At 44.4% G+C, this 27161-nt stretch overlaps 1 protein-coding gene across 3 annotated transcripts in view; it reads right to left on the reverse strand.

Moving 5' to 3' along the window:
• Positions 1-27161, reverse strand: part of PDE4B (phosphodiesterase 4B) — a 552181-nt gene that overhangs the window by 133113 nt on the left and 391907 nt on the right. For all 3 annotated transcript variants that reach the window (XM_073593787.1, XM_073593789.1, XM_073593790.1), the window contains 3 exons: positions 22989-23025; positions 21593-21663; positions 9690-9739 (listed from right to left, as the gene is read on the reverse strand). In XM_073593787.1, coding sequence (XP_073449888.1) covers positions 9690-9739; positions 21593-21663; positions 22989-23025 — 158 coding nt within the window. The remainder of the gene's footprint in view (positions 1-9689; positions 9740-21592; positions 21664-22988; positions 23026-27161) is intronic.

Here is a 27161-nt window from a genome sequence, read left to right on the forward strand (position 1 = left end):
TGCATGCACTACTTTTGCTGCGGTCCAGTGCGATTTCAGCCTAAATTTGCTGTTAATGGGGCGTGAACTTTGAACTCTCAAGTTGCATGACAAGTCGCGGCAGTTTGAACCGGGGCTTACAGTGTATGAGCGTTTGTTTACATCCTGAGCAGCAACACCCGTTTCTGCTGATCGGTGCTGCTATTCGCAAGCCCTGCTACACAGATCTGGGTCTCGGCTGTCAAACTGACAGCAGGTGAGAGCAGCTAGACGCGTGGGCTCATTGGTGAAGGGCTCCAGGACGTAAGGTGCATGTCCTAGGTCAGTGATGGCGAACCTTGGCACTCCAGATGTTTTCAAACTACATTTCCCATGATGCTCCACTAGACTGCAGAGTCCATGAGCATTATGGGAAATGTAGTTCCAAAACGTCTGGGGTGCCAAGGTTCTCCATCACTGTCCTAGGTCCTGCACTCACAGTATGCTCTCAGTCTTTTTTTGGTTGAATGACACTGGGTGTCATTCAACCCATGAAACTGAGGACATCTAGTGGTGAAAAAGAATGTTTGCAGGGGGCAGCCCCAGAGCTTGAGCTAATTGCTTTTTTTTTTTTTTTTTTTTTTTTTAGGCTCATGGGGCAAAAAAAAAAAAAAATCCAAAGTTTGGTTTGAAGGAAAATCAAGCTCTGTGATGCTGACGTTGTTGTGAGCATCTTTTTCCATCGTTGTTCACTTTGTTGAAAGCCGGTTGTGTCCCATCACACATCGCAATGTCAACATCGGTTTCTAGAGCCCAGAGTTCTATTAATAATTCATTATCTTTGGCTCATAATTAAAAGCTCTTTGTATCGAAGAACAAGGAAAGAAGAGAAGTCAGTAATTAATTGGTAATTCCAGAACACGGAGTGAACATTGTTGGAAATAAAATGAGGAAACGTATGTTACTGCCGCAGGGTGGGGGGGGGGGGGGTTGGCAGGGGACCCAGGAAAATATAATGAATAGGACTTCAGGGACAGAGGGGGGCGCTGTGGAGCTCATTCCCCATAGCGCAGGAGAATATGTCAGTCTTCATAGCTGTGCTATGATAGACACAAGGCAGGCGGGCCGTATTTATATATTAATCTAATCGTGAAACACCCGGCTTCTCGTTGCCTGTGCTCCGTTATCAAAGAGCAGAAAGTGACATTACTGGGAACACTTGGCTGGGATAAGCCGGCCATTATTGGCAATCATGTGAGTGATAGGATGTACTCCAGTCCTGGAGACAAGACTGGAAAATAAGAAATTATGTTTACATCGGAATTGTTGTAGTGAAATGACAAAGTGGGTAGCCAAGGGTATGATGGGATATAAGAGAAACTTTATAAAGGGTTCTTCAATAAAAAGGTACTGTGGCTTCCATAGGAGAACTGGGGGCTTTGTAGGGTCTGAGCCCTTACCTGAAGTCAGCCATCCTGAGACGACGGACTGGGTGATATAGGCTGTGCCGCCTGCCATAGTCACAGCACTGAATGTGAGTTTGTGGCAGTACCTTCCCTAAGAACCAGTCCATTTCAGTATTGGATGATTTAATATAAGGGCTCAGACAGCACACAGCCCTCTGGTTCAAGGGATTTAGATGTCATGCAACCTTCTGATTTCATATGAGGGTTCAGATTTCACAAAGTTATCTGACAAGTGACTTCACACACCCCCTTTTTTTAATAGGGCTTAGACTTCACACAACCCTCTGATTTCATGTAAGGGATTTAGATATCATGCAACCTTCTGATTTTATATGAGTGCAGGTTTTACAACGCCATCTCAATCTTCACGCAGCCCCTGATTTCAAATGAGGAATCAGACTTCACACAGCCCTCTGGTTAAAAATGTTAAAGCTCACATTATGAACCCATTATAGTGATTCCTTAAAGCGGGGTTCCGCCCCAATTTTTTTTTTTAAAGTCAGCAGCTACAAATACTGAAGCTGCTGACTTTTAAAATATGGACACTTACCTGTCCAGGGTGCCCACGATGTCCTCACCCGAAGCCGATCTGTCCCTCGGCTCCCGGGTGGAGGCGCCGCCATCTTCAGTTAGGGAATCAGGAAGTGAAGCCTTGTGGTTTCACAGCCTGGTTCCCTACTGCGCAAGCGTATCCTCACTGGTCCCTGCTGTCTTCTGGGACATGTGTGTCTCCCAGAAGACAGCGAGGGGGGGCGGAGGAGGGGCCTCTGCTTAAAAATATATAATATCTGTGGGTTGTAAATCATTTCCCAGCAAAAAAAATGCAGATTTGTACATGTATGTGAGGAATGCCAGAATTGGCCTGGAGGGCAAGTGATTAAAAATATTCTCTATAAAACACAGCCAGGGCTGTGCATTGTGTATTGAGAAATTGTGCATTTTATTCGCGCTCTGAAATAACAATGGGGTGTATTTACTAAAGGCAAATCCACTTTGCACTACAAGTGCACTTGGAAGTGCAGTCGCTTTAGATCTGAGGGGAAGATCTGAAAAGAGCGGAGGCTCTGCTGATTTTATAATCCAATCATGTACAAGTAAAAATGCTTTTTTTTATTTTCCTTGCATGGCCCCCCTCATGTCTACAGCGACTGCACTTCCAAGTGCACTTGCAGTGCACTTGTAGTGCAAAGGGGATTTGCTTTAGTAAATAAACCACAATGTGTTGTCACAGATCCCTGCTTTGCCTTTGGAGGCTGCAGCACCAGTCTCCTAGCGTTGCCATTCCTCATGTATGTGCGGTTGGTAGCTGACTGTGAGACTTCAGGAGGTAAGAGCTGGCTCCCATATCCAAGATGGCGGCACTGGCTGGTGAAAAATCAGTTCTGGGGAGGTCAGTGCCACAGTGCAACTTCAACAGATCAATTGCAAAAGGCAGGAAACTAGGGGCGGTCAGCAACACCAGTCTTTACCATTTAATAAAACTTTTCCAGTTCTGGATAGGGATGGGCGAACAGTTCGGCCCGAGCATAAGTTCGGGCCTAAATTTGGATGTTCGGATGTTCTGCGAACACCGAACAATATGCGGTGCTCGGGCCAAATTCAAAAGCAGCCGGAACACTGTTAAACTCTATAGGACGCTAACATGAAAAATCAAAAGTGCTCATTTTAAAGGCATTTTAAAGGCTTATATGCAAGTTATTGTCATAAAAAGGGGACCTGGGTCCTGCCCTAGGGGACATGTATCAATGCAATTTTTTTTTTTAAAAACGTCAGTTTTTTTGGGAACAGTGATTTACTTAATGCTTAAAGTGAAACAATAAAAATGAAATATTCCTTTAAATATCGTGCTGGGGGGGTGTCTATAGTATGCCTGTAAAGTAGCACATTTTTCCCGTGCTTAGAACAGTACCGCAGCAAAATGACATTTCTAAAGGAAAAATTGTCATTTGAAACTGATTGCGGCTGTAATGAATTGTCGAGTCTCGGCAATATAGATAAAACTAATTGAAAAAAAGAGCATGGGTTGCCCCCCCCCAGTCCATTACCATGCCCTTTGGGTCTGGTATGAATATTAAGGGGAACCCTGAACCAAAAAAAAAAAAAATTGCATGGGGGTCCCCCAAAAATCCATACCAGGCCCTTCAGGTCTGGAGTGCAACTCTGTGCCAATTTTTTTTAAAAAATGGCGTAGGAGTCCCCCCCAGAATCCATACCAGACCCTTATCCAAGCACGCAACCTGGCAGGCCGCAGGAAAGGAGGGGGGGGACAAGAGAGCGCCCCCCACCCCCTGAACCATACCAGGCCACATGCCTTCAATATGAGGAGGGTACTTTGGGGTCTGACCCCAAAGCACCTTGTCCCCATGTTTTTCTTGCCAAGATGAAACAAAACATTTTGGCTAGAATTGGTCCTAAATTCTTCCAAGTTATGTGAATAGCTGAGAGTTTCACTTATGGTCAATAGAGGCTGCAAAGTGACATACCTAAGCATGAGCAAATTGCTTCACTTCTGGCAAGTCATGGCCCAAGGACACATATTTGTATGTTTTTTGTATGTCTGGTATGGATGAGGGTGAATGTGCGTCAGCAAAGAGTGACAGGTGACATTTACATGGGTATGCATTTTATAAGCTATGTGTAACTAGTGAGAATTTATGTCTCAATCTTTTTAGTAATTTTTCAAACAACAATAGCCGCCACTGGATCAGACCCAATTCCCGTACCTTCAGACCTCAGATCAGCCCCAATACCTGCACTTTTAGATCACAGATCAGACCCAATTCCCACACCTTCAGACCTCAGGTCAGCCTCAATTCAAGCATTGTTTGACTTCAGGTCAGCTTCAATTCCTGCACCTTCAGGCTTCAGATCAGACCCAAATCCTGCACCTTTAGATCACGGATCAGACCCAATTCCTGCACGTTCAGGTCTCAGATCAGTTCCTGTACCTTCACACCTCAGAACAGCTCAAATTTGTACACCAACAAACCTTCCATTAGACCCATTTCCTACACCTTCAGACCTCGGATGAGCTCCAATTCCTGCACCTTCACATCTTATGCCGCGTACACACGGTCGGACTTTTCACCTGCAAAAGTCCGACGGACGCCGCAGGACCAAGTCCGGCGGACAATCCGACCGTGTGTGGTCTCCATCGGACTTCCGACGGACCGTTTCGGGTGGAAATCCGACGTACTTTAGATTTGAAGCCTGCTTCAAATCTTTACGTCGTACCTCCGCCGGATTCAGTTCCTGACGGAAAGCCCGTTCGTCTGTATGCTAGTCCGAAGGACCAGATACGACGGAGGAGCAGGTTACTGCATCTCGCGCTCGCTGCAATAGGAAAAACTAATTTTCCCATTGCGGCGAGCGCGGGGGGCATCCCAGGCCCTTAGGTCTGGTATGGAACTTTAAGGGGAACCCCCTACGCCGAAAAACCGGCGTGGGGGTCCCCCCAAAATCCATACCAGACCCCGATCCGAGCACGCAGCCCGGCCGGTCAGGAAAGGGGGTGGGGACGAGCGAGCGCCCCCCCCTCCTGAACCGTACCAGGCCGCATGCCCTCAACATGGGGGGGTTCTTTGGGGGAGGGGGCGCCTTGCGGTGCCCCCCCCACCACAAAGCACCTTGTCCCCATGTTGATGAGGACAAGGGCCTCTTCCCGACAACCCTGGCCGTTGGTTGTCGGGGTCTGCGGGCGGGGGGCTTATCGGAATCCGGGAGCCCCCTATAATAAGAGGGCCCCCAGATCCCGGCCCCCCCACCCTATGTGAATGAGTATGGGGTACATGGTACCCCTACCCATTCACCTAGGTAAAAAGTGTCAATAATAAAACACAACACAGGTTTTTAAAATAATTTATTAAACAGCTCCGGGGGGGTCTTCTTCCGTCTTCGGGGGTCCCTCTGGTTCATCTTCTCCCGGCGTCCGGTTGGTTCTTCTCCGCTCTCCGGCCTCTTCTCCCGGTGTCCCAGGTCTTCGGCCGGCCCCTCCGCTGTCTTCAGGTAGCTCTATTGCCAGCGGAGGTCCGGACTTCTTGGCTTCTTGGCTTCTTGTGTTCTCTTCTCTTCTCTTCCCCCAGATGTTGACACGACGCTCTCTCCGGCTGGACTGGTCTCTGAGGGCTGCGTTGTGACTTATATAGGCGGAGACCCCGCCCCCATATGATGTCACAGTCCCTGGGCATGCTGGGACTGTGACGTTTTAGGGGGCGTGGTCGACCATCTAATTTTGACTGTCCTTTCATCCTGGACCACAAACCTTCCTCACTGGGATATGTGTTTTCTGCTGCACCATTGGCATGGTTAGATCTTCTTAGTCCTCTCCATAAAATTATAATTTGTGCTTAAAGTAGAACTATAGGCAACACTTTTCATTTTGGATAGAGTAAGGGAGGGTTATAACCCCTGTCAGTTTATTTTTTACCATCCCTGTCCCATTGCAGAGATTTCCATTCACTTCCTGACCCATAGCCAAACAGGAAGTGAGAGGAAATCTATGCAAATTAAGGGAATCCATCCCCCCCCCCAGGCCCCCAGAACTAGTGTCCCCACTCGAAAATTTCAGGGCAGGTCTTAAACAACAAGGGGTGTGGCCTTGACAGGAAGGGGTGGGTCATATTTAAATTCGGGGGTACACGAGTTTAGTCAGGCCTAGGGCAGCACAAAACCTAAATACACTACTGCCTGCGCCTTTAGGAACACAGAGGACTGCTGCAGGTGTGCTTATGGACTTCTTTTGAAGTCCTCAGCTACTATCGGGCTTTTAGTGACGTCAGGGAGGTGGGTGGACCAGGTTTTGTAACCGACAGCCTGATTAGCTGTCAATTACAGCCAATGGCAGCAGGTGCCAGCATAAGGGGTGCTGATGTCTGTTCTAACCCTCCCACACTACTAAAAGTTTGTTTTTGTTTGTATTCCTATTGGGGAGATTCCCCATCAATCCCAGTCCTGACAGGAGACATGATGCAATCTTTTGGATAGAGTACTGCTTGGACCTTGAAGAAGGGGACGTACCCCGAAAGCTTGTCCTGAAAAATTGTATGTTAGTGCAAATAAAAAAAGTATCACGCACAGTACTCAATTTTCTCTGTCACAGTTTCACTAATACGGCTACAATCACATCAAACTTGGATAGAGTCAAAGACAGCACTAAAAACCCAACAGAGGTTCTATCCTGCCCCCTCTCTTGCCAAGATGAAACAAAACATTTTGGCTAGAGTTGGTCCTAAATTCTTCCAAGTTTTGTGAATAGCTGAGAGTTTCACTTATGGTCAATAGAGGCTGCAAAGTGACATACCTAAGCATGAGCAAATTGCTTCACTTCTGGCAAGTCATGGCCCAAGGACACATATTTGTATGTTTTTTGTATGTCTGTTATGGATGAGGGTGGATGTGCGTCAGCAAAGAGTGACAGGTGACGCTTACATGTGCGTATGCATTTTATAAGTTATGTGTAACTAGTGAGAATTTATGTTTCAATCTTTTTATTAATTTTTCAAATAACAATAGAAAACATTATAAATGTAACAAAAGAGAGTGCAGAATGGCACTGTCATCATCGTCAGTCAACAAGAAGATGGTGACAATAACATATTTGAAGGATGAGGGGTTCAGCCAGGAACCCATAGAAAGCTCGTAAGTAGGAACTGCGCCAAAGTGGTTAACCATGAGGAGTCCCATATAGTGATAGATATTTGGCTATATTCTAAAAAGAGGCCAAACATATTGGCCTTACTTCAGTCCAACATTGCAGAACCTGCGGAGGGGTCAATCAGGACTACACCCGCCCACCCTGCCACTTGGGCAGGCAAATATAATAACCACTATAGCACCTAACATAAGGTTTATATATCTTATCAAGAGAACTTAAAAAAAATAGGATAATCAAATCATATCCTTTAAGTAATTTGTCACATATACAGTATCTCACAAAAGTGAGTACACCCCTCACATTTTTGTAAATATTTTCTTCTATCTTTTCATGTGACAACACTGAAGAAATGACACTTTGCTACAATGTAAAGTAGTGAGTGTACAGCTTGTATAACAGTGTAAATTTGCTGTCCCCTCAAAATAACTCAACACACAGCCATTAATGTCTAAACCGCTGGCAACAAATGTGAGTTTTCCTATTGAAAACTAACACAGTGAATGTTTGAACAGTGTAAACATGATATGGAAACACTGACAATACCTATAACAAAGTAATTTGCTTTATTTACACTTGAAAAGTCAACACAGAATGAAATTATTGGCCCCTGATATTTGCTGGCAAGTTGTAAAAAAAAAATCATTGATTTTTACAAACGTCAGTAAATTTACTGGCGGTTGCCAACCCTGACAGCTTTCTCCCCCACTGAGCTGTTGTATTCTGACAGGAGGACGCCCCTCCCCCCTTCACCAGAACACTCCGATAAGCGTTCTCTGCCATTGGCTGAGAGAGCTAATCAGGAGCCGGTCGGCTGCTGGTTTTTCAGCACGCCTGTCCGACAGAAGCTAGACAAATGGCCGGCTTCTTTCGGACAGGAGAACTGAGACAGATCGCTGCTCCAGGTAAGTAATATCCACCAAAAAGGAAGGGCTGGGTGCTAGCTCCAGCTCGCAACCAGGAACATGTAGACCAAGTGAGAAATATTTGCTGCCCACCAACACCCGCCCAACAGGTTTATTGAAAGACTGCCACAGGACTAAAACAATGGACCAAGGGGTGACGACCAATGGACCACTACAGGCTGCCTACAGAAGACTAAAGGAGGAGGCGGAGACCAGACCAGTCCCCCTGCACAATGAGAGAGGGCCATAGTGAGCGGTCTTTTATTACAGGAAGGAAAAGTCTCACACTGGATTACTGCACAGATCTGGAAGAAATACACAAAGCACACTGAGATTCAAGAATACACATGACTCTTGTACTGTACTTAGACAATATTTGCTTATCCTTGAGTTCCCCTTTAAATACCAGCTTACAGTTTTATACATCCATTAGACATGTGCAAGCATTTTTGTAACAAATCGAAATTCTGCCGAATTTTGCATCTTTCAGACATTCGGATGTATCCGAATGTCCGAAGAAAAAAAATAACGAATTTCAACTAATACGAAAATTTGATTTGATTGTAGCCAAACTAATTTATAGCGAAAATAACGAATGAATTTGACGCCATTCGTTAAAGGTCTAATGAAACATAAGGTCAACTCAGACTTGGCCGCCTGACAAGTCGCGCTCCATGCATTGCAATGGAACCGTTCTAACAGGAGCGACTCAAGCTGCTCCGACTTAGAAAAAGGTTCCTGTACTACAATATAATATGGGAAGGTTCCCCCAGAAAGGGTTTTTTTTAGCAGCGAAGTACAGAAGTATCACAAAAAAGGGTCGAAACGCGTCAAGATTTGTCCTATTTGACATGTTTGCTGTGTAATGCTATGTATATTTTTATGTTGTAATATTTGCACCTCATGGGTATCCCCCATGTTTTGCTCATATCATATTTTAACCTCATGGTATATTATATGTCAATAAACTTTTATCAATTCAAATATCCTTTTTCGAATTTTGTGATACTTCTGTACTTCGCTGCTAAAAAACCCCTTTCTGGGGGAACCTTCCCATATTATATTATATTATCCGGGGCGCGCAGCGAGTTTATCTCTCTGTATATGAATCTTCCCCATGCTAGGTTCCTGTACTACTTTTGGGACGACTTCGGAGCGGCTTGCATTGACTTCTATACAGAAGTCGTTTTGCAAGCCGTGCTGAAGTCGCGCTGTATGGGGCAGAGTCGGAAGACTTTGAAGCCGCCCCTGTGTAAACCTTACAGTCCAATCAGCTGATTGGTTTTGTGCTGGAGGTTGGATTACTGGCAAAGTGCATTCCTGAGAACTGAGTGAGAAGGGTGTTGTATTGTATTTGAGCAGAGGAGAAGAGATATTGTCATTGTGTGTGTTAATGGATTCAATAAACAATCGACTTTCCAAACTACGAACCCTTATCACGAATATATAGACATACATGAATATCGAATCGATATACATACAAAACAAATCGATTCGGTATTGACACTCTACAGAAATAACAAATTATCCCAAAACGAGTTAACGTAACATAACGAATATAACAGAACGAAATGAGATGTATTTTACGAATGAAAACTAAACGAAACAAAATTTTCCTGTTGTGTACAAGTCTTAACATCCATCACATAAAAAGGTGAAATACAACAACACCCAGACGCAGAGTTAAAGAAAACTGTTGCAATGACTGACCTTGTATATTTACTCTGTTGATTTGGGGATGGTTGGACATAGGTGATCGCCTGTAAGGAATGCAAAACAAAGATTAGCTTCAAAAGAATCTGGAATAACGCATCTGTCAAGCAAAAACAAACACGGCCAACAGCGTAACTGTACATCTTATCATGCGCTCCTTGTATGTCACACGCTGATAGACCAAAAAGGACGCATTATCATACGGGCGAGAGATAAGGCACTGTTTTGCTCTTGTATGTGAGGTGTGGCAGCGGGATTTGTGTCACCATCAGAGGAGCGAGTCCGAACACCATGTCACTGCTGTACAAAACTCCGACACTGAAAGTTCCCCTGTGAACAAAAGTCCTGGTAAAATCAGCGACATGACGGCATAGCGGTCTGGAATCTAATGCATGGATCTATACAGTAATTAAAGCGGAGTTCCACCCAAAAATTGAACTTCCGCTTTTCCGGTCCGTCTCCCCCCCGGTGTCACATTTGGCACCTTTTAGGGGGGAGGAGGGGAGCAGATACCTGTATAATACAGGTATTTGATCCCACTTCCGGCGATAGATCGCCACAGTATCCGCAGCGATCTGCGCCATGTCCGGCCCCTCCTCGGCTCCCCCCCTGCTGTCTTCTGGGAGGCACACAGGTCCCAGAAGACAGCAGGGACCGGTGAGGACGCGCAGCGTGACTCGCACATGCGCAGTAGGGAACCAGCCTTGCGTCTTCACTTTCTGATTCCCTTACTTAAGATGCCGGCGCCTCCACCCGAGAGCCGAGGGGCAGATCGACTTCGGGTGAGGACATCGCGGGCGCCCTGGACTGGTAAGTGTCTAATATTAAAAAAGTCAGCCGCTGCAGTATTTGTAGCGGCTGACTTTTAATTTTTTTTTTTTTCGTCGGAACTCTGCTTTAAATTGTACGTAAATCCTAACAATGAACTTTTCTTTTCTTCTCCCTTTACGTTTGTTAAAGCGGAAGCTGAACTCCAGGCAGATATAAAGACACAAATACAGTGCCTTGAAAAATTATTTACACCCCTTGAAATTTTCCAAATTTTGTCATGTTACAACGGAAAACGTAAATGTATTTTATTGGGATTTTATGTGATAGACCAACACAAAGTGGCACATAATTGTGAAGTGGAAGGAAAATTATAATTGTTTTTTCACAATTTTTTTACAAATAAATATGTGAAAAGTGTGGGGGGGCATTTGTATTAAGCCCCCTTTACTCTGATACCCCCAACTAAAATCTAGTGGAACCAATTGCCTTCAGAAGTCACCTAATTAATAAATAGAGTCCACCTGTGTGTAATTTAATCTCAGTATAAATACAGATGTTCTGTGAAGCCCTCGGAGGTTTGTTAGAGAACCTTAGTGAACAAACAGCATCATGAAGGCCAAGGAACACACCAGACAGGTCAGGGATAAAGTTGTGGAGAAGTTTCGGTTATAGGTTAATATCCCAAGCTTTGAACATCTCACGGAGCTCTGTTCAATCCATCATCCGAAAATGGAAGGAGTATAGCACAACTGCAAAAATACCAAGACAGGCCGGGCAAGGAGAGCATTCATCAGAGAAGCAACCAAGAGGTCCATGGTAACTCTGGAGGAGCTGCAGAGATCCACAGCTCAGGTGGGAGAATCTGTCTACAGGACAAGTATTAGTCGTGTTCTCCACAAATCTGCCCTTTATGGAAGAGTGACAAGAAGAAAGCCATTGTTGAAAGAAAGCATAAGAAGTCCTGTTTGCAGTTTGTGAGAAGCCATGTGGGGGACACAGCAAACATGTGGAAGAAGGTGCTCTGGTCAGATGAGACCAAAATTTAACTTTTTGGCCTAAAAGCAAAACGCTATATGTGGCGGAAAACTAACACTGCACATCACCCTGAACACACCATCCCCACCGTGAAACATGGTGGTGGCAGCATTATGTTGTGGGGATATTTTTATTCGTCAGGGACAGGGAAGCTGATCAGAGTTGATGGGAAGATGGATGGAGCCAAATACAGGGCAATCTTAGAAGAAAACCTGTTATGCCACGTACACACGAGCGGACTTTCCGGCAGAAAAGGTCAGACGGAATCATTCCGTCAGACATTCCAATCATGTGTGGGCTTCATCGGACCTTTTCTTTAGAAAATTCTGACGGACCTACAAATAGAACATGTTTCAAATCTTTCCGACGGACTTAATTTGTATCGAGAAAAACGTTCGTCTGTATGTTAGTTCGACGGACCAAAAATGACGCAAGGGCAGCTTTTGGCTACTGGCTGTTGAACTTCCTTTTTCTAGTCCCGTCATATGTCATCACACGTTTCAGCGGAACTCCATCGGAAAGACCGCCAGAGTCTACTCTGACGGAAAGTCCGCTCGTGTGTATGCGGCATTAGAGTCTGCAAAAGACTTGAGACTGGGGCGGAGGTTCACCTTCCAGCAGGACAACGACCCTAAACATACAGCCAGAGCTACAATGGAATGGTTTAGATCAAAGCATATTCATGTGTTAGAATGGCCCAGTCACAGTCCAGACCTAAATCCAATTGAGAATCTGTGGCAAGACTTGAAAATTGCTGTTCACAGACGCTCTCCATCCAATCTGACAGAGCTTGAGATATTTTGCAAAGAAGAATGGGCAAAAATGTCACTCTCTCTGGTCACAGGGCTGGAGGAGATGTATAGGCGGTCCTACCCAAAGCTGACATCACTTCTGCCCTATACCCAAGGGGTCCTGGATCTTCTCCTCCAGCCCTATGAGCACCTCCAGCGGCCGTGATTTTCTATCATCTGCGGGACTGGGATACCTATGCAGACTTTGAATTTAACCAGATATATGTTAGAGCAGGGGGTCAGGAGTCCTTAAAGCGAAAGTTCCACTTTTGGGTGGAACTCCGCTTTAATGTGAGTTCTAAAATTTTTAATAAACTACCCACTAGATGGCGCTTGTCCCTTTCTATACACACACACACAGGAGCGGTGGGGAAAATCTCATGCAATTTAGACAGGAATTGCACCGCAGCCCTGTTCAAATTGCATGTGATTCTTTACAGTGCGATTTGCACCCATTTATCTTGTATTGACGCAAATCGCACAGCAAAGTATCTGTACTCGGTATCAAGCAAGTACTTGACTGAAAGTATTGGTACTCATACTTGCTGATAAAAAACGGTATCGGTGCAACCCTAATCTGTATTAATAACATAGTGGTCAAAATAATATACTTTATTTCTTTATTTTATTTGTGTTTATATATATATATATATATACACACACACACACACACACACACTTTTTTCTATTATGTTTTATACAAATATGGAATCATCTGGATTGTCAGATTTTTTTGGATTGACCACCATTTTATTGGCTGGATGTTTTGTGGATACTTTATTGATCTATAGATTTTATCCACTAACATTACTACATTGTTTACATGAGATTTTTACAGTATCTTTTACCTTTTTTTTTTTTTTGGACATTAGCCCTGATGAAGTTTTGTTTCCCCCCTGAAAAGTGTTGGCTGTCTTTGATGATCTCACCTATTAATTGTTTCATAAAGTTTTTCAAGTGAGATGAACTTTTGTACCAGGCGCTCCTCAGTACACAGCCAAGAATTTACAATCTGGTGATCGCCCCCCTCTTGTCGCTATCAGAAAGGTGGGAGCCTGGGACCAGAAGAGGGTCCCCCCACACCGTACTGTCACCATGGATCTGCTTTTGTATGGAAACTTTTTATTATTGAATCTGTTCGTGTTTGAAGTGGCAATAAAAAAAAAATCTTTTTTAACAGAAACGTAATTCTAGTGCCTAGACACATAAAAACATTTTTAGTTACTCCAAATTAGATTTTTAATCGTAAAATTTGCTATTAAATTTAAGTTAACCCAAATAATTTTTATTAACTCCTTCATTCCCTTTCCTTGCTTTACGGTTTGTATATAAACCTTTTCATTTAATTTTAGTTTTTGTATTATTGACTTAACACAAACACTTATCCTGATATAATCATTTCGTACACTCAGCCTAATATCACAGAACTCGAACAGCATGACAGATCACAAAAGATCAAAGTGGAAATGTCGCCATCTAGTGGCAATTTAGTATACTACTACAAAGCTTAGTCTTAGTTGGGTTTACAAATACTGTATAACAAAATGTACAAATGTGAACTTAACCAAAAAACAGTTTGTTGGTGGGAGCCAATGGGTCGAATGTCTATTGGCTTCAGTAGATGTTTCTCGGTAGCAGTTAATTTTATTTAAGACTCCCACACATGGGTGCACATGGTGTCCCTCAATTACATCTTGACTTCCCAATTGCTTATTTAGCGTTATTAAGGAACAGTTGGGGAGAATATGGAATGCCCAAGTTACTGTAAATGTTAAACCAGCATACTATTTAATGTGACACCAGTTATGTTTTTTAGGTCAAAATGGTCCCTAACCTTTTTTGTGACTAGAGGTCAGCTTTGCTATCACTTTAAATAGTTTATTTGGGCCACGAATCACCAGATGTAAATAAAGGTAAAAAAGCCTGAATAAATAATGAATGTAATCACAAAAGGACTGCTAAGTTGCAATATATTACATATTTGTTTTCTTGATTTAGGTACACTGTAAGCATTTTTGGTTAACTGCTGACCTTCGCCATCTAGTGGACATAGATCATTATTACACCTTTTAAAAAGGTAATCGCCATTTAGAAAACATAAAGCGGTTGTTGTAAAAGAAAGTTGTAAGGTATGTATATAATTGTATTCTATTTTGTATGTATTGCACACTGCACTCACTGTGCACACGGCACTAATAATGTTTTCATTACATGTTTGCATTTTTTCTAGTCCTGATTAGAATTAGTCTGCCTATGTTATGCCCCTTGTTATCATAAACGTACAATTGTAATATTAATGTGATACCTACGTAATCGCGTATAAAAACCTTCGATTGCGACATAATAAAGTAGAAAAGTTATGTGGAAAGATGCGGAGTGTATCTTTTGTGTCTGTTCCCTACTGCAGTAGTTATTAATTTGGAACCACTAATCAATATAAGGATAGGAGTTGCCTATCTATAAAATGTCCGGGTTAGTTGTATACCCCGCTTAGTGATTTTTACCTACAGGTAAGCCTATAATAAGGCTCACCCGTAGGTAAAATGAATATCTCCTAAATGTACACCGTTTAGGAGATATTCACCCTGCATGCAGTCGCTAACGTCAGTGGCGCATGCGCTCTGAAGGTCCGGCGTGCCGCGCCGGAACTTCAGAGCTTCTTGCCGGAACTGAGCCGGTCATCACGACTCCAGCCACTCACAGCGCCGGAGCCCATGAACCTGGAGGAAAACGCGGGGGGAACATGCCAGCCCCCTCAGCGTTGACCGGGTGCCGCTGCGGGGCCTTCATTCTAAGGTAAGTATTTCATAATGCTATGCATACTAGCACATTATGCCATTCCCTTGCAGGTTTTTTTTTTTTCCAGAGATCTACTATCGCTTTAAAAAAATATATATAAATATACATCTATATTGGCCACAAGCACGTTTAACCCTTTCACTGCCAGAACCACGTTTTGGGTTTTTTTTGTATTTTTTTCGCACATATTTGAAAAATAATTGTAAGCCCCCAAAAATTAGACATTTTCTGAAAGCAGACACCCCTAGAGAATAAAATAGTGGTAGCTCCAATTTTTTATGTCACACGATATTACCACAAAGGTCTAGGAAATGCTAAATTTCTGGGAAAAACACACTAAAGTGTAAATTAGGGCAAACAAACTCAGTTAACTACCCACACTTTTGGTAAAATATAAAAGAGGAGGTTGCACCGAGTAAATAGATACCCAACATGTCAAACCTTAGATGGGCAAGTGGAGCCCATAATACATGGCGGGGACGCGCCGCTACCAGGAGGGGGGGATGTGGAGGCAATCGGGCGGCAGCACAGCCGCCCGAATGCTTCCACCTGCAGGCAGCAGTCTGCTTGTGAGTTTTACACACAATCCCGGTGGCTGTAGCCCTTGGATTGTGTGTGAAACCCCCCGCTGTCAGGTCTGTATGACGTATGGACCTGGCACCGAAAGGGTTAAAGTAGAATTCCAGGTATGGAGATTTTTACATAGTTACATTGGTTCAGCTTGGACCAATGTAACTATGTATATACCATACCTGTGGGATCCCCCTGGAAGCTAGGGCACTGCTACTCCAGTGATCTCCACTTGCTTCAGTGTGCCCATGCCAAGTGGCTGCCCCGCTGCATTATGAGCACAGCTTTGCATTTTTTCAGAGCAAAGCATTCTTCGATTGGACATGGTGGAGGGTATGACGTCACCTGGCCTCTCCTCCTTGTCTAATCAGAGAATGCTTTGCATTCACTGTGAAAAAGCAAAGTCATCTCTGAATGGCACTTATGCCGACCAGGCGACCTCCTGAGTTCCCTAAGCAGCAGGGCGGGCGCTTTACACGGGGCGGAGAAGCAAGTGGGGACTGCTAGAGTAGCAGGGCCTACTGCAATGATTTCCAGCATCCACAGGGATCCCACAGGTGTGGTACACACACAGTCCCATTGGTCCAAGCTGGAACGATGTTACTATGTGAAAAATATCTACACCGGGAATTCTACTTCAGGTCCGGAAGATTTACCCCCTTCCTGGCTAGGCCATTTTTTTGCAAAATGGCACTGCGTTACTTTACCTAGCAATTGCACGGCCGTGCAACGCTGTACCCAAAAAGAGAGTTGTCCTTTTTTTCCCCCACAAAAAGAGCTTTCTTTTGGTGGTATTTGATCACCGCTACGGTTTTTATTTTTTGTGCTATAAACAGAAAAATGTGCTAAAAACAAAAAAAAATTTTGAAAAAAACTCAAACAAAATGTTTTACTTTCTGCTATAAAACATATATCACATAAAAAAATGTAAAAAATCAAATTACTTCATCAGGCCAATATGTTTTCTGCTATATATTTTTGGTAAAAAAAAATATCCCAATAAGCGTATATTGATTGGTTTGTGCAAAGGTTATAGCATCTGCAAACTATGGGATAGATTTATGGAATTAAATTTTTTATTTTTATTTTTTACTAGTAATGGCAGCAATCAGTGACTTATAGCGGGACTGCAATATTGCGGCGGACAAATTGGACACTATCTGACACTTTTATGGGGACCAGTGACACTAATACAGTGATCAGTGCCAGGGCTGGACTGGGACAAAAATGTGGCCCTAGACTTCATCCAGACCGGCCCAGGGCACAACACATCAGGGCACAGCACATCAGGGTACAGGACAGGGCACAGAGCCCAGCACATCAGGGTACAGGACATCGGGGCACATTGGGGCACATCAGGGCACAAGGCACATCAGGGCATAGGAGATCGGGGCACAAGGCACATCAGGTCACGGGGCACATCAGGGCATAGGACATTGGGGCACAGCACATCAGGGCACGGGGCACATCAGGTCACAAGGCACATCAGGGCATAGGACACCGGGGTACATCAGGGCATAGGACATCGGGGCACATCAGGGCACGGGGCACATCAGGGCACAGGGCACATAGCACATCATGGCACATCAGGGCATGGGGAACATCAGGGCTCGGGGCACATCAGTGCACATTATGGCACATCAGGCACATTATGGGGCACATAGCACATTAGGGCACATAGCAAATCAGGGCACATAGCACATCAGGGCACGGGGCACATCAGGCCACGGGGCACATCAGGGCACAGGGCACATCAGGGCACGGGGCACATCATTGCACAGGGCACATCATTGCACATGGCACATCAGGGCACATGGCACATCAGGGCACATGGCACATTATGGGGCACATAGCACTTCAGGGTACGGGGCACATCAGGGCACAGGGCATGGGGCACGTAGCACATCAGGGCACATGATGTGGCACATCAGGGCACATCAGGGGGCACATCATGGGGCACATTATAGAGCACATCTGGGGGCACATCATCAGGGCACATCATGGGATCTTACTAGCCAGTATGCAGAGTAGGCAGCGCAGGAAGCGTCTGTCTGTAGTAAGTTCTCTCTCATGTCACTCAGCGCTGCTCGCTCCCCGGCGGCCCCTCCTCTCTTCTTGTCTATCCCAGATGATGTCACAAGCCAGATGATGTCACAAGCCAATGGTGATAGACGAGAAGAGAGGAGGGGCCGCCGGGGAGCGAGCAGCGCTGAGTGACATGAGAGAGAACTTACTTGGCTAAATCTCGATCTACCCGTCAGGCGCCAGCTGTCGGCGGTTGACGGGTAGATCACCGCGCACTGCAGATGAGGCTAAAACCGGCCCACACTGAGCCATCGGCCCACCTGGAATCTCCCGGTAGTCCCGAGGGCCAGTCCATCCCTGATCAGCGCTTAAAAATATGCACTGTCACTGTACAATGACACTGGCTGGGAAAGGGTTAACATCAGGGGCGATCAAAGGGTTAACTGTGTGCCTAGCTAGTGTTTTACTGTAGTGGGGGAGGTTGCTTGTACTAGTAGAAGGCATAGATCCGTGTCTCTTTGCTTTGCAGACACACATGATCCATGGCTTCCCTACTGACAGATTGCCGTTCTGCCGGTGTCCTGAACGATCAGCTGTATATTTATCATGTGACCACGGAATAAAGCTTTGGACCCTTTCGAGGAATCCTTGGTGTGCTGATGACCATAAGCGAGTGCCGGCGGACATCGCGAGTGGGCCTCTGGTGGGGCGCATTTGCACTCGATCCCCGGAAATACAGGATTACGTATATATATATATATATATATATATATATATATATATATATACATATATATTACTATATATATACTATGTACCCCCTTTGAACCCCTTCTCGGTGGACACAGTAGGTGCTCTTGCTTCCTATGAGTCATCTGACTTCTGCGTTTTCAACAAGCCTTTATACTACTTGGTTTTATATCATCCCTTGGGCTAACAACCATGGTAAGTCACACCATTTGCCTCAATATCACTAGCGAGGGTGGGCACTTTATCCCCCCTTCTTTTCTTTGTTTCTGTGCCTTGCTTGCCCCATCTTGTTTTCCCCCCTCCTCTACCCTCCCCTCCCCCCCATTCCTTTTTCCCTACTCTCTCCATCGGTCTTTCCCCCCCCCCCCTCCCACCCCCAGTCCCCCCTTCCCTTCCTTCCCCTCTTTAGCCTCCATCCTCCTTCCCCACCACCTGCCTTGCCCTCCCCCTCCTTCCCTGCCCTCCCTTTTTTTTTTTTCCCCCCTTTCCCTCCTTCTCTTCCCCCTCCCTTCTCCTTCCCCTCCCCATCCCCCCCTTTTATCCCCTTCCCCATTTTCCTTCCCTTATTCCTATCCCTTTCCTTTCTCCTTTCTTACTCCCCTCTTTCCTTTCCGCCCTCATTTACCTCCCTCTCCTATGCTAATGGCTAATCTTTTCTACCCCCAACCAGTTGATATACCAGACCCCTCAAATTGCTATTTTGTTATCCATTCAGGGAATTCCGTACAATCCCCCTTGTCCGCCGCGGGGGAGTTATGTTTGGGCAGCTGGGTACCGCACATATTCACCCAAATATAGGGTAAGCCATTCCTGTATTTACCTCTTAGGTTATGTTGGTTTTTACACGCTGCATTACAATGTTTGTATGTATTATGGTTGTATTATTTTTATTATCTGTCCCATAGATTGGTCCTCCTGAGGAAGCGGTAATACCGCGAAACTAGTCGAGAACCAGACCATTCTATACCCTGTAACTACAGATGTCCCTTGGGTATTCCCGAGCCTCTGTTATTGCAATTTTAACAAGTACAACATGTATTTTTCTTTTTTGTAATAAACTTTTTATTTATTATTTATTATTGCTGTCTATCTGTACCGATATAGTCCAGTCTTTTCCAGGGTGGGAATATTACCGGGCCAACATCAGCCACTGTCCCCTTCTTCCCACTCTTCTCTGTTTGTGCATATTAATTTGGATGATGGTACGGTTGTACAAACAAATTTGCTATTTTTGACTACATGAGGCTATACTCAATATTTGTGTATATACTATATACATATATTACTGATGTCTGGCTCTCTACCTCTGCTGGAAGTCTTTCCTAAGCATCAACTTCTCTTAGGTAAAATAATACTTTCTAAAGGTAGTTTGAGGTCAGGTCCCAGTGTTCTTCATAATGAACCTCCTGAAACATAATCACTCCCATAATGTATTTAACCTCTTCCTGTCCGCGTTATAGCCGAATGACGGCTACAGCACAGACCTTCATTGCCGGGAGGCCATCAATAGACATCCTCCTCTTTTCACGCTCACCGCGCGCCCCCTGCGGGTCGCGAGCGGCGCGCTCTGTGATCACCGAGTCAATGAGACTCGGGTGATCACAGATCCCGGCCCCTTACCACCTGATCAGCTGTCAGCCAATGACAGCTGATCACGGGATGCAAACAGAAGCTCTGTAATCTTGCTGTCAGCGTGAGGAGAAAAAAAAGCCGATCACTGGCTTCTGTTGAAGGGACATCGGTCAACCAGTACCGCCTGTCAGTGTCACCTGCCAGTGCCCACAGTGCCATCGGTACCCACCAGTGAATATCAACGCCACCTATCAGTGCCACCTATCAATGCCCAAGAGTGCCACCTATCAATGCCCACCAATGATGCCAATCAGTGCCTCATCATTGCCATCTATCAGTGATGCCTATCAGTGTCACCTACCAGTGACCATTACTGCCACCCATCCGTGCTCATCAGTGCCCTTCAGTGCAAGCTATCAATGCCCTTCAGTGCCGCCCATCAGTGTCACCCAACTGTGCCACCTCTCAGTGCCCACCAGTGCCGCCTATCAGTGCAGCCTTATCAGTGCCCATCAGTGCCGCCTTATCAGTACCCATCAGTGCCCATCAGTGTAGCCTCATCAGCGTACATCAATGAAGGAGAAAAATTACCGGTTTGCAAAATTTTATAACAAAATATAAAACCGTTTTGTTTTTGTTTTCAAAATTTTCTTCTTTTTTCATTTTTTTACCAAAAAATAAAAACCGCAGAAGTGATCAAATACCACCAAAAGAAAGCTCTATTTGTGGGGAAAAAATTATAAAAATTTATTTTGGGTACAGTGTTACATGACAGCGCAATTGTCATTCAGTGCCGGTTCACACTGATGTGAGTTCATAACGAATGTGATGCGTCAAAAACATTCTAAATTCGCATGTCATCCATAAAGTCATGTTTTCAATAACCGTCGTTCACATACATGCGTTGCGATTCCCCTACGAATGCGATGCGATAAAAAAAAGGGTCTTGTGCGGGTTTACAGCGTTGCGTTGCGAATTTAGACTCCATAGAAATCAATGTAAATCGTTCTGGAATCGCATTGTTGGTTCAGATATGTGCGAATTCCACCACACTACTCTCCAGAAAAAAAACCAAAAACCAGAACGTACACAGGAAGTTAACACCTTTTTTTTTTTTTTTTACATTATGATTCTATTGGCTAGAACATCAATCGCAGCTATAACCAACTCCTGAAAATCGCGGGAAAATCACGTTAAATTTGCGGTAAAATCGCACCTCACACAGGACAAAAAAACTGAACAAATTCACAGCTCGAGTGTGAACCGGCAATCAAAGCGTGAGAGCGCTGAAAGCTGAAAGTTGGTCTGGGCAGGAGGGGGGGTCTAAGTGCCGGTATTGAAGTGGTTAAAGGTTTCAGTCATGTCTCCCCTTTCCCTTCTTTCCTCCAGACTGTACATATTAGGTTCCTGCAATCTCTTCCAATATGTTTTATCCCTCAGACCTTTCTCCCCCCGTTTTGTCGCCTGTCTCTGAACTCATCAATATCTTTTTGTAAAGGAGGTCTCCAGAACGGACAACATTGTGAGATGTAATAATTGGAATACACTTTGCCTAAATAAAAAAAATGGCATTGTGTAGACACTTACTTGTTTGGTGCTCCATGGACGTTGGTTAGTAATGTGAAATTATTCCTTACACTGCGCAGACTGGCCAGCACCTGGAAAATGGATACAGGGTCAGTATACAGCTTAATATGTGGGCGTGGCCCCTGACATCACCAAAGGGCCACACACTATGTTCAATATATAGAATGCTTGGAGGGCTATCAAAGACTGCAGACCTAATAGAAGAAATGAGGGTCAGAGATGAGGAGATGCTACTTTTTTGAACTGGGGAGATGCTGCAGAAGACAATTTGAAATTGGGAAGATGTTACATGAGGCTGGTAGAGATCAATGCTATTACCCCAATCAATGTTCCTGCTACAAATTACTGAGGTCCGAGGTCCGCACATCATATCACCAAAGGGTGGCAAGTTGTGCGCCAGGGGCTTAAAGTAGACCTATAGGCAAAACTTCTTATTTCATTTTGGATAGAGAAGAGAAGGTTATAACACCTGTTAGATTTTTTTTTTCCGCCATCTGTGTCCCTTTATGGAGATTTCCCCTCACTTCCTGTCCCATCGCCAAACAGGAAGTGAGAGGACATTCCTGCAAATTAGGGGATTTCCATGGGGAACCCCCAGGTCACCAGCCTTAGTGTCCCAATTGGAAGAGTTCCCTTTTATTACTTTTCTGGGGACAACCCAAAATTTGGGACTTTTTACTTTCACTTTCAATGATAATGGTAGAAAGGGACAAATAGAGAGGGTGAATCTCCCTAACGGGGGCACAGCCAGAAATAGGGGTTCTAGTCCATCTCCAAAATTAAAAAAAAGGTTTTGCCTTTAGTTGTACTTTAAACCATGATACCTTATTAAAGGAAAATACTTAAAGTGATACTAAAGTCTTGGTTTTTTTTTTGTTTAAAAATAACAAACACGTTATACTACCTTCTCTGTGCAGTTGGTTTTGCACAGAACATCCCGGATCCTCCTCTTCTCGGGTCCCTCGCCGGCACTCCTGGCCCCTCCCTCCTGCCCGAGTGCCCCCACAGCAACCAGCTTGCTATGGGGGTACCCGAGCCGAGCCGCTGCTCTGCGTGTCCATTCGACATGGAGCCGTGGCTCAGCCCCACCCCCCCCCTCTCTCTCTCCTCATTGGCTCACTGACTTTGATTGACAGCAGCGGAAGCCAATGGCACCTGCTGTGTGTGTCAGACAATCATGAAGTAGAGAGACAGCCGAGTCTCTTGTGCAACATCCTTGGATCGTTATGGGGCTCGGGAAAGTATTGGGGGGGCTGCTGCACACAGAAGGTTATTTTATCTTAATGCATTGAATGCATTAAGATAAAAAAACCTTCTGCCTTTAGAACCACTTTAACAAAATACTTCCATGCATCAATTGTACAGAGAAGTCTTAAGGTTACCTTTGGGTACATACCTGGGCAAATGGAGTAACAATCAGGTCATCCCCATGCCTAAAAATATAAAGAAGCAGGTTATAATACTTGAAATATACTTAGCAAAATAAATTATTTGTAATGTTGACTTAGATTGTCAGTCCACGGAAAGCAGACTCAGGTATTTGTAGATTGACTCCCCCACTTGGCACTAGTTTCCACCTGAGTCTCTGCCCCCTGACCATCTTTCTTAGTGTAGTCTTACCTCCCACAGGTTACATAGTTACATAGTTAATCAGATAGAAAAAAGACACAAGTCCGTCTAGTTCAACCTAAAGAAAAAAATAATACATACAGTAGATAAATAGAAAACCTCCATTTATAGAATCCTATACATATAGTTAATCCAGAGTAAAGAAAAAAAAAACCCCATATGAAGCAATTTGCTCCAGAAGGGGAAAGAAAATTCCTTTCTGATCCCCCAGGAGGTAATTGGATATCCCCTGGATCAACAATCTCCGATTTTCTTACCTATAAATGTTAATATCCAGTTATAGTGTGAGAGCATCCAGCTAATTTTTAGAACAATCCACTGAGTTGGCCTGAGCTAGTTTCTGAGGGAGTCTATTCCACATTTCCACAGCTCTTACTGTGAAGAAGACTTTCTGTATGTGAGGGTTCAATCTCATTTCCTCCAGACATAAAGGGTGCCCCCTTGTCCTCTGTAATGACCTGAAAGTGAAAAAATCTACACCAAGTTCACTATAAGGACCCCTTATGTATTTATACATGGCGATCATATCCCCCCTTATGTATTTATACATGGCGATCATATCCCCCCTTATGTATTTATACATGGTGATCATATCCCCCCTTATGTATTTATACATGGCGATCATATCCCCCTTATGTATTTATACATGGCGATCATATCCCCCCTTATGTATTTATACATGGAGATTATATCCCCCCTTATGTATTTATACATGGAGATCATATCCCCCCTTATGTATTTATACATGGCGATCATATCCCCCCTTATGTATTTATACATGGCGATCATATCCCCCCTTATGTATTTATACATGGTGATCATATCCCCCCTTATGTATTTATACATGGCGATCATATCCCCCTTATGTATTTATACATGGCGATCATATCCCCCCTTATGTATTTATACATGGAGATTATATCCCCCCTTATGTATTTATACATGGAGATCATATCCCCCCTTATGCATTTATACATGATGATCTTATCACCCCTTATATATTTATACATGGTGATCATATCCCCCTTTATATATTTATACATAGTGATCATATCCCCCCTTATGTATTTATACATGGAGATCATATCCCCTCTTATGTATTTATACATGATGATCATATCCCCCCTTATGTATTTATACATAGTGATCATATCCCCCCTTATGTATTTATACATGGTGATCATATCCCCCCTTATGTATTTATACATGGTGATCATATCCCCCCTTATGTATTTATACATCGAGATTATATCCCCCCTTATGTATTTATACATCGAGATCATATGCCCCCTTATGTATTTATACATGGTGATCATATCCCCCCTTATGTATTTATACATGGTGATCATATCCCCCCTTATGTATTTATACATGGAGATCATATCCCCCCTTATGTATTTATACATGGTGATCATATCCCCCCTTATGTATTTATACATGGTGATCATATCCCCCCTTATGTATTTATACATGGTGATCATATCCCCCCTTATGTATTTATACATGGTGATCATATCCCCCCTTATGTATGTAGCGGGGGTTCTGTGACCCAGTTATCATGCTGAATAATGTGATATTCTTTAAATAGAGTTGGGCTCCCTCTAGTGTCCTTTTCTGTGTATTTATGTTAAGACTTTTGTTTGGCTTTGTAATAGCCAGCTCCAATGCATTGTGGGGGATGTAGTGAATGAGGTAGTGACTCATATGTAAATTACCAGTCAAGGGGCGACCTACCCACAATGCCCACTTACCTACCCACAAGGCCGAGTTAAAGAACTGCATGCTGGGTAGGGTAATAAAAGGCACAGGCGTGGCATGTTTCCGGCCTCTCTGGACGCCATTCAAACACACAGGAGGAGGTCTGTGTGTGTGCCCAGGGCTGATCGCTTGCCAGAGGGATCCTTGTGGGCAGCCCTGCTGATCGAGCAGGAGGACCAGCCTGCGCTTCAGAGGTTTTGAAGCCATCTGCCTTCCAGCACACCGGGAGGAGGTGTCATCTACACAGACGGAATCTACAGACAGCAGGGATCCAGGGTAGGTGAGAAGGCATCTGCCTATACAAGTAGTGACTGTGATATTGAAAAGTGATTGCCTGCTATACAGACTGCCGCTGAGACTTGTAGTTCCACGGAAGTGGATGAGCTGCATCTGAGCCCTTTTGCAATCAGATCTTGGGGCCTTGTTTTCCTTTTCACCCATGCTGCAAGGTCAGTACTGTACTGTTCACTTTCAGAAGGAATTACCAGTGGGAATAGCTCGCGGCTAAGTAAACAGTCTCACCATATTCTACAGTTACTGTATCCTTTGCTATGTTGGATCACAAATACGTGCACCACCGTACACTGCAGTATAATTAAGCTAGCTGAAGAACAGACTACAACTGGAGGGACTTCCACTACTTTATTCTTCCACAAGGCTTTGCTGTTATACAATTGTGTATCATTTGGAACTGCACTCTAGAGGGAGCCATTTAGCAACATACAGTTGGAACTTGTACTTTTATCATTGTGTTCACTGTCTGTGCAATTTCTGTGTGCATTGGTCTGTGTGCTGAGGCCTCAGTGGGAGGTGCTTCAATACAGGTATTAAAGTATTGAGGACTATTCCACTGTGCACCCATTCACATATACCTTTCCAGGTTGCTATTGGATAAAGTGGTATAACATTATTGCTTTGAACGAATGTCTCTGCCATTTATAACTTGTGTTATTCGTATGTTATTCTTCACCATTCTTCATCATAGTAAACTTTTGCAAGTGGTTCATTGATACCGTGTGTGAGACTCTATTACTTATTACAGCTGGTGGATACCCAGGTAATGGTAAATATACAGTATATTGTGTTGTTGCTGTGTTGCACTTAACCATTGGGTTTTACACCCACTCTACCACACAGTTGTACCTAGGGGGTCGAGACCATTTTCTGGGGTTGAGAGGCAGAGTGCAGGCCCAATCAAATTATCAGCAGCTCTTTCGGGGGTCAGTGCTACACGTGGGGGCTCGTCCGGGATTCCTGTGACTCTGCAATCAACCCCTCTCCCAGAAAACATCCCTATTAGCACCAGGTCCATCCCCCTCACTGTGGTTCAGTGGTGCGAAGCAGAAGGTGCCCGCTCAGAAGCGAGTGTGGCGATTGAACTCCCAGGAGAAGCCTGGGAGGAAGAACAGGTCAGTCAAGTTGTGAAGTCTCTCCCTGCCTGGTGGATCTGAAGCACCTGTCACTATACTGGTCGACTCGCATTGGATATTAACCCTGCTGAGTTTAACTAAGCTTGCGACCAATTCCGGGTTGGCTGACAGGCAACAGTCCAGTTACATGAGGCAATATGGTGCAGTCACATGTGCTACTTAACACTTTTTGAGGTGTGTTTTTCCCTCGGCCGTTCTGCCTGGTGGGCGGTGTATGAGAGTGTGATCTCTCGCAAGTTGCATCAGTGTTTTCGCTGCCCTGGTCTGAGTTGCTGTAGCAGTGGAGGTGCATGGGACTCTGCCTTGGGGAGGAGAGGAAGATAGCTTTTTTAAGGGATCTCCATGTGGGAGGCTTTTCTTTTTCCCGCTGGACATACATTGTTGGCAGACAGACCCTCTGAAGAAGACCCTTAGTTTATGGGTTGAAACGCGTCAGAGCTCATTGTTTTAAAATTTTTCATATCATGCCATTTTTGTATAAATAAATGTGTTATACTTTTCATACAATTTTTTGACTTCATTTGTCATTGTGCTGCCTAAAAACCTCACCTTGGGGGAATCCGTTCCTTCTGTCTCCAGTTGTGAAGGCACTGTCCCCAGACAGAAAGGCATGGGTGATTGCCGTCATAGCTATGAGGAAGGCTTCAGCTGAAACACGTTAATATTTCAGATGCAGCCCTGCTGTTAGTGCTCAATAAAGAATTATAAGAAGAAGCATTTGTGTTGCCGGCATTTTTCATTTATCTTAGGTT

The sequence above is a fragment of the Aquarana catesbeiana genome, linkage group LG07 (assembly GCF_042186555.1).
Source record: "Aquarana catesbeiana isolate 2022-GZ linkage group LG07, ASM4218655v1, whole genome shotgun sequence".
Lineage (NCBI taxonomy): Eukaryota > Metazoa > Chordata > Amphibia > Anura > Ranidae > Aquarana > Aquarana catesbeiana.